Consider the following 14259-nt stretch of genomic DNA (forward strand, 5'->3'; position numbering starts at 1 on the left):
ACTAACAGTGCTGGGCTCGGACACTCACATACTAGAAGACAAGAGCGGTGCTTCACTCTTCTCCTGAGCCGGGTGGGGTGAGGTCTTCACTTCTTACAAGCTATGGTAAGATCTCATTCATTGGGGCATATAACTTTTATATTCCGTAAAATGATTACACCACGTATGTGAGTGTCCGAGCCTTATTATTTCTTTTATACATGCAGTAGAATTTATTTGTTGTAAGGTCCTGAAGAAAGCAAGGACACCTTTGTCCACGCATTGCTGAAACATGTCGACCTGGTTCCACCTCTAGACAGCGCATTTCTTAAACTGTCTAAACAAATTTTTAATATTGGCGGAGTGAGTATCACCCGAATAAATTCTGTTCTATACTCTCTCATCCAATTTTAAACACTTTTTTCAAATTTTTTCACACACTTTTTTCCTCGCACTGCACTCCCCCAGTCACACCGCACTCTACCACTTATTGGTCTCAAGAAGTGGTATACCATACTACTGTTTTTTCAGTAGAAGAGATCTATTCAACATCTCGGCCTCTTTCTGCTTGAAAAGAACACATCTGTGTGGATGGTTTTGGAAGAATCCCAGATGATGAAGGGCGGTTCCGAGTGGTGACTGATGGGTATCTCTGACCATCTACTCGGATGTCATTGAATACCATTTTTGTAGGTTAGTATAGAGGTCTTTTGTTGTCAGTGTGATTTTCGCACACTACAAACCCTCTTTTTCTTAGACCCTATGGTACTCTTTTGTTGTTCTGTATCTTTTGGGGCTGTTCCCAGAGTTTGGTCTTTAAATATTCCCCCGGGACCTATCCTACCGTTTTGTTGTTGTTGTCTAACATTAATGTCAGGCCTAGCCTTGCTTTTACCCTTACAGGCCCCCTATTATCAGTAGAAGGCGCAAGCCTCCAGTCTTCCCTGTCCGGGATAAGAGACTACATCTTATCATCAACTTGATAATCCTTTGACTCAGGGGTTCCAAAGCCAAAGAGATCGCCCTCCCCAGGGATGTGTCTATGGTATCCAGTAGCTCTTCATGAATAGGGAGAAGCGTTTGCTCCTCCTCAACGTACTCCCAATACTCATCAAAAACACCTGCCATGGTGTGATCCGGTGTAAATTAAAGGCAATAGGCAGGAATATTGCAAAATAGAATTGTACAAACACAACCAAACCATGCAGGCCAGGTACGCTTGAATTTGCCGATGCTTGTTGAACTGTCCGTAGGAAAGTACTAAACCGGCCCTCTAGTTATCACAGTCTTGAAGGGGTAAAGCTCTGTGGGTGAAACAATGTATCAGGAGCCTTAAGTATGCAGATGAGAAGGAATGCAGCTAATGTGGCCCCGGGCCTTTTCAGCTGTTCACTCTTCACTGTGTGTGTGTTTGGAAGGGGAGCACGTCACTGATGGGAAGACACACACAAACAAATGTGTGGAATGTAAGAGGGAGGGACGCGTCTCCTTTGATGAGATGCACGCTCTCCAAGCCCCCTACTTTGGTCGAAAAGCCACAGCACGTCTTGTAGCAACGAGACGCACTTAGAAAGGCAGGGTCAGCAACAATGAAGCCGCGGATTCAGCTTCTGGAGGCTGCAGGATGCCGCACACGCCCTTTGATCAGTCGCAGGTGTAGCTGAGACATTGAGATGCATCTGGGCTAATAAACAAAGGCCCACACTGGCGCAGATTAGCGCGCCCGACACTGGAAGCCATGAAGGGCCCACCCATTCCGTGGAGTCCCCGTACACACCGTTGGGTCCGCTGAAATCACATCACCGGGGAAAGCCACACATTTACACAATAAGACATAAAAATAACAACTCATTAGGCATTAATATCCACTATGAACATAAAGCATTTATCTAGCTGCTGAGCAGCTTAGAAAGAGGAAGTGCTTTTTCCTTGATGTTTGGATATATAGGACTGACTCTATGGTTGTTTTGGTAAATTTTCACAAAGATTCTTGGGATTTGTAGTCTTTGAATGATTTTTTTTTTCTTCATACTGTAATAAGCAGGAACGCTGTAAACTTCATTAAATAAAAGTAGAAGTTTATTTCCAAGTTATTCACCCACAATACAACTGCGCCTTGACTCTCTGAGTTCCCTCAGCAACTGAGAGTCAGTCTGAGAACCACGAGCCAGGAACTCTAGAACTATTCAAAAGTATACAGAAATAGAGAAAGGCAGCAAGTCATCACAAACATTCTATATATATACATACATACTATTAAATCACCTTCCCCCTTATCAAAATAAACAACAAAAAAACAAAAACACAAAAAACAATTTTTTTTTAAATCATACTCCTAATATTTAATAAAATCATCAAATCTAGACGGAGTCTTAGTCAACCTCCCACTCCTGGTGACAGCAGAAGAAGAAGCCAGATCCGAAGATGAAGTATTAAAATTTGATGAACTGGCACGTAGATTAGAAACAGATGTATTAAAAACAGATGAGCCAGGTGAAATCCAATGAGCCCACCCACAATGATCCGTAGACCCTCTGATTTTGGCTCTATTAACCACCTGAGCTTGATCCTTAGACATCTTAACCAATTGCCTCATGTTCCACCAACCCTTATCTCCAAGGAAAGCAGCTCCCTTACTAACTTTAACCACTTTTACAGGATTAGAAAAAACCGAACTCCCCTTCAACACCCTGAAAGGTTTCCAAATCATCACACAATCTCCTACCTCTGGGAATCTGAACATCTCTTTCCATCAACATTTTTCTTCATAGAAACATGTTTACTCCTGACCACCTCAGCTAAATTACCATTTCCATTTACCACAGTAGAATCCGGACATTTTTTTTCTAACCAAGCTGGGAACAGAGCCGAGTGCACCATTCTTCCCTTAATAACTCAAATGGCGTAACCTCTGTAGTACAATGAGGAGAAGTATTGTAACTCCAAACCTTTTCCTCAATAAAAGAACCAACATCCAATCCAGAAGTTATGTCAGTTTGAATACCCTCCTTCACAACTTTGTTGCCACGTTCCACCAAACCATTAAAAGCTGGCGAATAGAGCGCCACTCGGAGATTCTTCACATCCTGCACACTTAAGAACTTACAAATCTTCTCGGAGACAAAGTGCATTCCATTATCCGTTACCAAAAATGTGGGTGCCCCCTCCAACATAAAAAGCTTTTCTAAAAACTTTACCGTATTGTCCGAATTAGGAGCATCCACAAACTTATAATATAACCATTTGAAAAGTAATCCACAGCCAAAATTAAAAATCTCAATCCTTCCGGTAAAATATTATAAGGACCCGAGAAATCTAAACCTACTTTCTCCCATGCTGAATCAGGGAAAACCATAGGATGCAAAGGTACAGAAGGCAACTTCCAGTGTTTATCAGAGAGTAAGCACTCTTCACAATCATTTACAAGAGACCTCACCGGCGCATCCAACCCGGGCAACCAATAATCCGCTCTTATTCTCATGCAAGTCTTTGACACACCTAAATGTCCCATATGAGCCAACCTAACAATTTCCTTCCTTAAATCTTCAGGTGGAACCACTTTATCGCCTCGCAATAAAGCATTGCCTTTAACTGATAACTCATCGGCTACCTGCGCCATGACTCTAGGATCACCAGATAAATTCCTTACATCTGGCCATTTCCCAGACGCAAACCCCATGCCCTTGGACAGAACCAAATCTTTCTCCTTAGCTCTCATCCAATACTTTTCAGCAACAGGAAGATTGAAATCTTCAATGGCATCTACAAAAGTTACACACTCCACATCATCATCCACTAAATCCTCCTCCTCCTTGTCAAGTGACATCCTAGACAAACAATCAGCCCGAAAGTTTCTACCTCCCGGAATATGCCTCAACTCAAAATTGTATTCCTGCAGCTTTGAAACTAATCTTGTCAATCTGGGAGATAATTTATTATTCTCCGAAACCCTACTAAAAATGAAAGAAAGCGGCTTGTGATCAGATAACATCAAAAATCTTCTTCCCCTGATATACATCTTAAATTTCTGAGCAGCCCATACGCAGGCCAAAGCCTCACGCTCGATGGTGCTATACTGCTTCTCATACTCCTTTAAGGATCTAGAAGCAAAAGCTATAGTTCTTTCCACACCATCCACCTCCTGACTTAAAATCGCCCCTAAACCACTCATAGTTGCATCCACAGCAATGGTAGAAATACAATCATCACGAAACGCATGAAGCGGGTGAGCTGCCACAATCAACTCTTTCACCTTATCAAAAACCATTTCCAAATCCTTAGACCATAAACATTTCTGTCCTTTTTTAAGCAAAGCTCTAAGAGGTTCCACCACTTGGGCATAAGTACTCACAAATCTGGCATAATACTCTGCCAATACCAGGAATGAGCGCAGAAAATCCTTATCTGTGGGGGCCTTTGCCTCTTTTAAAGCATTAATCACTGAGAATTTGGGTTTGATACCAGACGCTGATACAGTATGCCCCAGATATTCCAGCTCCTGTACCCCAAACTTACACTTATCCTCCCGGATGGTCATCCCGCGCTCTCCCAGTAAATAGAGAACTTTTCTCAACAAGATATTGTGTTCATCAAGACTGTTCGCAAAAATAAGAATTTCGTCCAAATAAGCTTGAACCCCCTTCAAATTCCTAGACAGGGTATCCATCAATCTCTGGAAAACGCTGGCCGTTGACGCCAACCCGAAGGGGAGTCTCAAAAACTTGAATGCCCCGAACGGGGTGACGAACGTGGTCAATTCCTGAGAATCCCTGGATAATGGCACCTGATGGTATGCGGATTTCAGGTCAATTAAAGAGAACCATTTAGCCCCCCCCCCCCCCCCCCCCCCTCCAAATTTGCCAACAACTCCTACATTTTTGGAAGGGGATGACAATCCACCTTGATATTTTTATTCAAACCCCTGAGATCCGCACACAATCTGATCTCGTTATTATTTTTTCGAGCGACCACAATGGGGGCGACCCATTGTGAAGACTCAGTGGGTTGAATAATCCCTTGTTCACATAAGTCATCCAACATTTTTTTAAGCTCAGCCCTCACACTCAAAGGAACATTGCGAACCTTCTGAGCAACCGGTGAAGCGTTAGGAAGGAGTCTGATTTTATGTTCCACACCCTTCACCAGACCCACCTTATCATTAAAAACTCCTTTAAATTCTTTTACAAGGTCACTACGGTTAATCATCATATCCTCAACAGAACAAATCGGTAGATCCCTTGCCTTAATGGGATGTTCATCACCCGGAACCAAATACAATCCCATCCTGGCAAGGTCTTTCCACCCCACAATGTTTTTGCCCTTTATAGCTACGTAAACTTTAGTACAAATAGCCCTTTCCAAAATTTCAACCTTCCCCATGAAGAACCCCAGCATATCAATATCTTTTTCCCTGAAAGCCTTGGGGTTAACATCAGTCTCCATAAGAACAGTCTCTTTCTCGTAGAATGTGGAGTCTCGTAGAATCGTGATGGGCGATCCAGAATCCGCCATCAACTGAAGATGAATTCCATCAACCGTAGAAGAACACAAAGGACCTTTAATTTCTTCATCTCCAATATCCAACATTAGAAGTAAATTGTCCATAGGTTCACAACAATCATCCCAATCCACATTGTTAATTTTAACATTTTTCTTCTGAAACTTACACACTTTCTGAAAATGGCCTATCCTTTTACAGGCTGCATAACGCTTACCCAAAGCAGGACAGCCTTTAAAGTTTCCTATCTGGAATTTTGAACCACATCTAAAACAAAAATTCTGTCCATTATTCTGAAAAGGTTTTGTTTTGTCTTTATTACCCACAGCATATAAACCATCCTCCTCAACCCCTTCTGAAACCATGTTAATTTTAGGGAAAGAATCTAACGACATAGCTTTAGTTGATAAAACAGATCTCTCATGCTGAATGCTAAATCCATCACCTCTGACAATGAAGGGTTCTTACAGCTAAGAATTCTTTCCTTGATTTTGACAGAGACGCAATTAAACACTAACTGATCCCTAATATAATTGTCCAAAAGAGGACCAAAATCACTAGAAACAGCTAAAACCCTTAATGCAGCCACATATTCCTCAATTTTCTCATCCTCCTTTTGTTTTCGTTTATAGAAAATATGCCGTTCCAGCATGATATTAGGGGATTCATCAAACTGTTTCTTCAATCTGGCTAGTGCTTCTAAATAAACATTCCACACCCTGTTCCCAGACTGACCAACTGGAGGAGGAATAGGTGTAAGGCTGTTAAAAATACGCTGAGCAGCGAGGCCCACACTGCCAAATAATAAAGCAAATTTGCGAGGAGGAGAATACTCAAGTGCATCTATAGCCACCAGGTGATTCTGAAACAAACCCAACCAATCAGGCCACAAAAGAGTAGGTTTACCTGGTTTGTCCAGGAAAGGTGGGGGTTGTATAATCTCTTTGACAGAGGACATGTTCATAAATCTCCCAAATTGACAGATGTGCCAATGAGTCAAACCCCACCCCACCGAAACCTGTAAAATGAACAATATTAATAATCTCTTTTTTTTTTAATGAATATTAAAACAGTCTCGAAGTCTTCACAAAATATTGATGAAGTGGTAAATCTGTAAAAACAGACGCTCACCTCAGAAACCCAAAGTTCAAAATGCTTGAACGGTGAAAGCAACTGTCCAATCTCCGATTCTCTTTTTCTGATAAAAACATTTTTTTTAAAAATGGAGTCACGTAGACGACGCGCAGCCGGATGGCTTCTTTGCACGTAACAGTGTTACAGTATCTGCTGAGCGTCTTGCGTCACCTTCAGTACGTAGACACACGTCAGCATCGAAGTTCGTGAACAGAGAACACCAGCGTCACGATGAAGACAAATGTCACCTTCGAAGCTCTTGAAAGAGAACACCTGCGTCGCAATGAAGGCCCAGAGCGAGGTAAGGTGACAGACTTGAATGATGCACATTCTATCTATAAACCAGCTCCCCCGGACAGCTCTCGTGAAAGCCCTTTAGATCCACAAAAACCATAAGAAATCCGAAGTAGACGAGTAATACCACTTCCGTTAGCCAAAATTCACGAAGGCAACAGTCAACGTAAATCCAGTGACCGTAGACAAAGATGAGGGTAGATGAGGGTAGACAACACTCCCACATAGGCAAACGTGGATGATCCTACCGTAATCCGATGTATCCAATAAATTTAGAAAATAATTGGACATCAATACTGCCTTAGGACATAATTCATCGATACTGCCGTAGGTCAGAGTCTTCCCTCTTCCACATCTTCCATTTTCCACCACATATATGAAGGATTTCCAGAAAATGTTTGAAGACACGTGGGTCGGTGGGTGAATAAAATTAATCCCAATCGTCGCCAATATGTAATAAGCAGTAGACTTCATTAAATAAAAGTAGAAGTTTATTTCCAAGTTATTCACCCACAATACATTGCGTCCTTACTCTCGGAGTTCACTCAGCAACTGAGTCAGTCTGAGAACCACGAGCCAGGAACTCTAGAACTATTCAAAAGTATACAGAAATAGAGAAAGGCAGCAAGTCATCACAAACATTCTATATACATACATACTATTACACATACGGCTGCTAAGCTAAAAAATTAAAGAGAGAAGTATAATCTGAGCCTCCAGGTCCTGACATAAAATTACTGTTTATATGCACCATTCACATTACCTTTTAGAAGCTTAGTTTGGGATCACATAAGGGAATCTAGAACTAAAAAGAAATGTTATTGGTAACAAATATTTAATAAAAAACCGTGCAGCAATCAGTTGTGAGGAAAGAAACAGCATTCATAACCGTAGCACTGCCAGTAAATTGATGCCGTGGTAAGGTGATGCTTTCATATGCATTTGGGTAAATGCAGCTTCTGCTGTGGCACTGGTCCACAGTAATCTGGTGTCCAGAAGAAAACTATTTTTCAAACATACTGTGAAGAAAAGAAAAATTACTCTTTAGGAGTCTTTTCTCCATTATGAGAGGCCCACATTGAAGGAGATAATTACTGTGGTTCAAGCCTCTACAAAAAAAGTCTCAGCTCAGTTTTGCTATGTTTTGTCTCAACCAGTAGATGAATTGCAGCTTGCTGAGTCACTGTCAAATTTGCTGTCAGGTTTTCTCACCAGAGACCAATTCCTGGTTTTTGAACAAATCCACTTATTTAGATGATTTGATTTGGTTTTTCATTTCACAGGCATTTACATGTGGCATGAGGAGGTACCTGCAATATTACCGAGCGTGTGTTTTATCCACTCCACCTACATTGAGCCTTTTGACTATCAGCTTTGTCTTCAGAAAACTGGGACGCCAGCTTAGGTAATTATTAATGTCTTTCTCAAGCGAATCTCAAAATTGATTCTCAATGTATGTCTAGAATGCAGTTTAATCCAGATGTTATTAAGGGTTTTGTATTTTTTTTCGGTTTATCTCCTATTGAAATGATTTTTGCTGCACCACATAAAATGCTAATGCTTTTCTGTGATTTATGGTGGTGCAGTGTAGGCCCTGTTAAACCAGCATCAAAAGGGAGTGGCTTGCTGCTGACCTTCACATGGAATCTAATGCCTATCTTTGCCTAGGTAACCAGTAGCTCCACTTGAGGTATACCACCTTAGATTGATGACAAAAAAATCAGGTTCCACATCATATGTAAATTGAAGAATTTTTCCCTTTGGTTGTTTTCTTCAGAAGTCCAGTTGGAATATATTCAGTATGCTCTCCTTTTAGTAGTTTTGCTATCTCAGGGGAGTATATGAAATTTCTGGGTGACCAAACGAGAAACATTTGCTCACAAAGGATAGGGTGGGAGCACCCAGGACAAAGCAAATATTTGTGTTTACACTGCTCCATCCTATGCAAACTTTAAAGGCAAGCCTGTCCTTTATCAAGTCTTGCCTCCTTTTCACTAGGCTGCTTTGGATTTCAGGTGGCTTTCCTTCAGGACAGTGTATGCCTTTGCTGCAGCTGAGGCAATGGCACCAGAGTTGCTGGGTGTGACAGGTCTGCTACATCCCCATTATTGCAGAGTTTTATTACTGAACTTGACATCAGCAGGCCCATTTTCCATACTTCATTTGTTCTGATTTTACTTATGCTCTGTGGCTGGTATCCTTCAAATTGGTAGAAAATGTGACTGTACAGGGTAAATAAAATGTCTACTTCTCAGATGGGTTTCTGTTGCTTCGATATATAAAGTGGCTAAGCAACTAATATTTCTGTAGTAGGGGATCTCTGTGTATAGTCATAATCTAGTGAATAGTCCCGCCCATGTGCGTGGACCCCGGCAATCAAAAATAATCTCTTAAGTTGTCCAAATAATGCAGAAACTGCAAGACACTTAAGAGAGAATTTAAAGACAAATAATGCAGCCTATATCCACAGGCTACACTGTCCAGTACTTCAACTAGAAATTCCACCAAAAATCACCACACACAGCTCAGCCTGCTAGTTTCTACCATAGAGAAACCTGCCTCCCCCAGTCAAAGACTCAGGAATGATAGAGAGGAAGGTAGGGACAGACAAGCCCCATAGGCTGCCATTATGTGGCTTAAATAGGATACTGTGCCTTTAAGAGAACTTTCCAGACTTCTCCCAGTATCCCAGAATGCATAGCAGGTCCAACTTACTTTCAGTTCTTTTTTCCGGCTCCTGCTTACAGGACCCTGGCATTGAGCTCTCCCTTTTTCAAGGGTTTATTGAATTCGTTTTTGCACTTTTTGACTTTTACAAGTGCTGTGATTACTGCTTGGTGTTCTCTTCTCACCCTTGTGCTGTTTTTTAGGCGTTTTGGGGCTCCGAAATGTCTGGCCTTTTTGTTAAGTGCCCAGCATGTGAGAGGAAGAAGGCCAAAAGCGACCCCCATGATGTCTGCATCGTGTGCCTTCCAGAAGATCATGGCCCTGAGGAGTGTGTGATCTGCCAGCAACTTTCTGCTAGGACACTCAGGGACAGATTGAAGATCAGGCTGGCTGGCCTGGAGGATAGGCGCCAACGTGCTGCAGGTGGGTCTGGGCAGCCTGGGAGGGATCCCTCTGCCTCTGCTGAGGCCCCTGGGGGGCTCCCCGGGGGCAGGAAGTCCAGCCAACGATCCCATTCTCCGTCGACGTCGAAGGCTTCGACGGCGGCGTCGAGAGGGATGACGATGGCGTTCTCCCCGGGGCTCCGGGTCGAGACGGCGTGACGACTCGACGGCGAAGGAGAAGCCGACGTCGAAGCCGCCATCGACGTCATCGTCTTCGTCGACGTCGAGGTCTTCATACCGACGCCGAAGGCGCAGGGACGTGCATCGGCGCTCGCCGTCGGAGCGGCACCGACGCTCGCCGTCGAGGCGACACCGTCGGTCGTCGTCGAGGCGACACCGCCGATCGTCGTCGAGGCGACACCGCCGATCGACGTCGAGGGGCTCCTCGACGTCGGGAACATCAAGACGACGACGGCGATCGACGCCGAGGGCGGACCGCCCGACGTCGAGAGGACGACGTGAGAGGTCGCGCAAGAGGGGATCGACGTCGGGGAGTCGACGTTCGACGCCGAGGATGAGAGGGTCGACGTCGAGGGGACGACGTTCGACGCCGGAGTCCAGGAAGCGCCGTTCGACGCCGGAAAAGCGTCGTTCTGCGTCCAGCAGACAGCGGTCAGCGTCGAGGAGTAGGTCTCCCTCTCCCAAACGACGCAGAGGGGGCTCTAGCCCCAGGAGTCACGCCACTTCCAGTGGACGCAAGAGGAAGAGGTCGCCTGCGGATGGGGATGGATCTCCGCACCCGTCCCCTAAAGGTTCACCGGGCTCGGTGTACTCGGAAGTGTACACTCCATCTCGACCCGGGACTCCTGCTCCTCCACCCGTACCGAAGGAGGACCCTCCGCCCGTGCCACCACTTCCTACGGAGGATCCTGCTCCACCTCCGGTCCCACCGCATGGGCCCGCCCCGCGGCCGGTGGTGCCTCCGCCGAGGTCCGCTTCACTGCCGTCACTGCCTGTTCCTCCCAAGGGGACCCCGAAACCGAAGCCCCGGGAGGATCCAAAGAGTCCCCGTGAGAAGCCACGGAAGACCCCTCCTCGCAAACCGAAGGAGCGCCCTAGAGCTGGCAGGTCTCGTTCTCACTCTAGGCGCAGATCTTCCACGAGGTCGAGACACCGCCATAGGAGGCGCGAATCTCGCTCCCGCACGAGATCGTCTGGGACCAGGGACTATTCACCTACGCTGTCGGGGTCGCCGGACACCAGGGTGTCCCCGATAGATGACCTGGTGGCCTTTCAAGACGTCCTGCTGAGGGGCGCGGCGAAGCTAGGCATTACACTGACAGTGCCTACTCCGAAGACGTCCGTCATTTTCGAGACTCTGCATCAGAGGCACATGTCTCGTCTCCTCCTGCCCTTGGTGCCGGGCTTGGAAGAACCGGCTATGGCGCTGTTTCTCACCCCGGCGGTGACGAGAGCGGCCCCGTCCAGGCTACTAAAGAAATACCGGGCTCCCGACTCGGATCCGGCCTTCTTGAGAGCGGAGCCTCCGCCTGACTCCGTCATCGTCACGGCGGCCCGCAAGCAGCACGCCACCACTCCGACCTCCACGGTCCCCCCGGACAAGGAATCTCGGTGGATGGACTCGGCGGGGCGAAAGATCTGTGGGACTTCCGCGACATCCATGAAAGCGGCGAGTGCCACGGCTCTGTTGGGGCGTTACGACCGCGCCCTCTGGGACTCCCTCGAGCGCTTTGCGGAACATCTGCCTCGGGAGCAGCGTGAAGACTTCATGGAGGTCCTGAGTGAGGGGATGCTGGTGGCCAACCAGATAATCAGCGCGGCTGCGGACTCTTCCCTGTTGGCTGCTCATGGGTTCTGCCACGGGATCAACCAACGGCGCCACGCCTGGCTCCGGCTGACGTCCCTGAAACCGGACGCGCAGCAGAGGGTGGCCAATCTGCCGTTTTCCGGGGAGACCCTCTTCGGGAAACACGCAGATGATGAAATGGCCCGCATGAAGGCGGAGGCCGAAACGCTGACGGCTGTGGGCCTGGAAAAGCCCAAGGAAACCAAGAAGCAGTACCGCCCTTTCCAACGGCGGTTCGGAGGACAAGGCCGAGGACGGGGACAGGCTTCGGGGCACTCGCAACAGCAGCAGCCGTTCCGTAAGCCGTTCCAGAAGCGGCAGAAGGGCAGAGGAGGCCAGCAGTCGGCTCCGGCGCCCAAGGGCCAGGCGGGGTCTAGGCCCTAGGAACTTACTTCCCCCGGATCCGTTACCCACTCCGGTAGGGGGAAGCATCCAACTTTTTCTGGCAGAGTGGAGAAAAATTACTCAGGACAAGTGGGTGCTGAATATTGTTTGCAATGGATACAGTCTTCGGTTCACCAGCCCCCCTCCAGCGATTCCCCCGGTCAGCTCGCAGTTCCAGCTGCGCGAGCTTCAGGCGGAAGCGGATATCCTGTTGAGGAAAAGGGCGATAGAAGGCGTACCTCTGTCTCAGAGAGGAAGAGGTCTGTACTCCCGGTTCTTTCTGGTTCGCAAGAAGGACAAGAACGAGTTCAGGCCCATTCTGGATTTGCGACAGGCAAACAAATGGATTCGCAGAGAAAAGTTCCGCATGCTGTCGTTGCACCAGATCTACCCTCAGTTGCAACAGGGAGACTGGCTTTGCGCTATAGACCTACAGGATGCTTACTTCCATGTGCCCATTGCACACAAACACAGGAAGTTCCTGCGGTTCCAAGTCGGCACCAATCACTATCAATATACAGTACTCCCATTCGGACTGAAGTCTGCGCCAAGGACATTCTCGAAATGCATGGCGGAGGTAGCGGCACACCTGAGGAAGAACAAGGTGTTCGTCTACCCGTACTTGGACGATTGGCTGATCAAGGCATCCTCCTTCTCGGAAGCGCGAGCACACTTCCAGAAGACGTGCGTTCTCTTGAACAAGCTGGGGTTGCACGTCAACATGGCCAAGTCTGTCCCGACTCCGGTCCAATGCATACAGTACTTGGGAGCCTCCATCGATACGCTGTCAGCAAGCGTGTCTCCTTCGGAAGAGCGACGATTATCACTCCTTCGGAAGGCTCAGGCTCTTATGACGACTCCATCTACAACAGTGAGGACGGTGTCTTCTCTACTGGGATCGATGGCCTCATGTATCTTCCTGACGCCACATGCACGGCTGCACATGAGACCGTTGCAGGAGTGCTTGGAGGACCAGTGGGATCAGAGGAAAGGATCTTGGGACGACAAGATTCGCCTGTCGCTGCATGCTCTTCAGTCCCTGAAGTGGTGGTGTTCGGCGGAGAATCTCCTCAGAGGGGTTCCCTTTCACAAGGACATTCCCACGCAGACTGTCGTGACGGATGCGTCTCTTCTGGGATGGGGAGCGCACTCCGGGACTCTGCAGATTCAAGGCACGTGGTCACCGATGGAGGCCACGTATCACATCAATTTCCTGGAACTCAGAGCTGTTCACTTGGCGCTGAAGGCCTTTCTTCCGTCCTTCCGGACCAACTCTCTGCTTGTACAGACGGACAATACCACCACGATGTATTACCTCAACAAGCAGGGGGGGTCGAGATTGCGCACTCTGTCACAGGAGGCGCAGGCGATCTGGCACTGGCTCCTGGCCAGAGGACTGACGATAACGGCCACCCATCTACCAGGTGTGCAGAATGTTCAGGCAGACGCACTGAGCAGACTGCTTCAGGAAAACCACGAATGGGTCTTAAACGACGAAGTACTAGGAGAAGTCTTCGCAAGGTGGGGAACTCCAGACGTAGATTTGTTCGCCACCGCCGAAAACAGCAAGTGCAGAGACTTCGCCTCCAGGTACTTCCAGCAAGGGACGCTGGGGAATGCGTTGTGGATCGACTGGACGAACAACTTTCTGTACGCCTTTCCTCCCATTCCCCTGATTCCGGCGGTGCTCATCAAGCTGGCCCGGTCCAGGGCTCGGATGATACTCATCGCTCCGGAGTGGCCCAGGCAGTGGTGGTTCACGGACCTACTTCACCGGTCTCTCCTTCCTCACATTCGGTTGCCGTGCAGGCCGGACCTTCTCACGAAGTTCGGGGGACGGATGTTACACCCCAACCTCTCGTCTTTGAGTTTGGCGGCATGGCTCCTGAGATAGTGCAATATGGCCATCTGAATCTGCCCGATGATTGCATGGACATACTGAAGGAGTCAAGAGACCTTCCACTCGGACTTCATATGCGTACAAGTGGAAGAGGTTTTGTATCTGGTGCCAGTCTAAGAACCATGATCCTACGACCTGTAAGGAAGATGTCATC

General features: G+C 47.3%; 1 protein-coding gene across 2 annotated transcripts in view; it reads left to right on the forward strand.

The window, feature by feature from the left end:
• The window catches only part of TUBGCP6 (tubulin gamma complex component 6), a 747379-nt gene that overhangs the window by 230933 nt on the left and 502187 nt on the right, over positions 1 to 14259 (forward strand). For both annotated transcript variants that reach the window (XM_086967433.1, XM_086967436.1), the window contains exon 6: positions 8188 to 8309. In XM_086967433.1, coding sequence (XP_086823559.1) covers positions 8188 to 8309 — 122 coding nt within the window. The remainder of the gene's footprint in view (positions 1 to 8187; positions 8310 to 14259) is intronic.

This window comes from Lissotriton vulgaris, chromosome 1_1 (genome assembly GCF_964263255.1).
Source record: "Lissotriton vulgaris chromosome 1_1, aLisVul1.2, whole genome shotgun sequence".
Taxonomy (NCBI): domain Eukaryota; kingdom Metazoa; phylum Chordata; class Amphibia; order Caudata; family Salamandridae; genus Lissotriton; species Lissotriton vulgaris.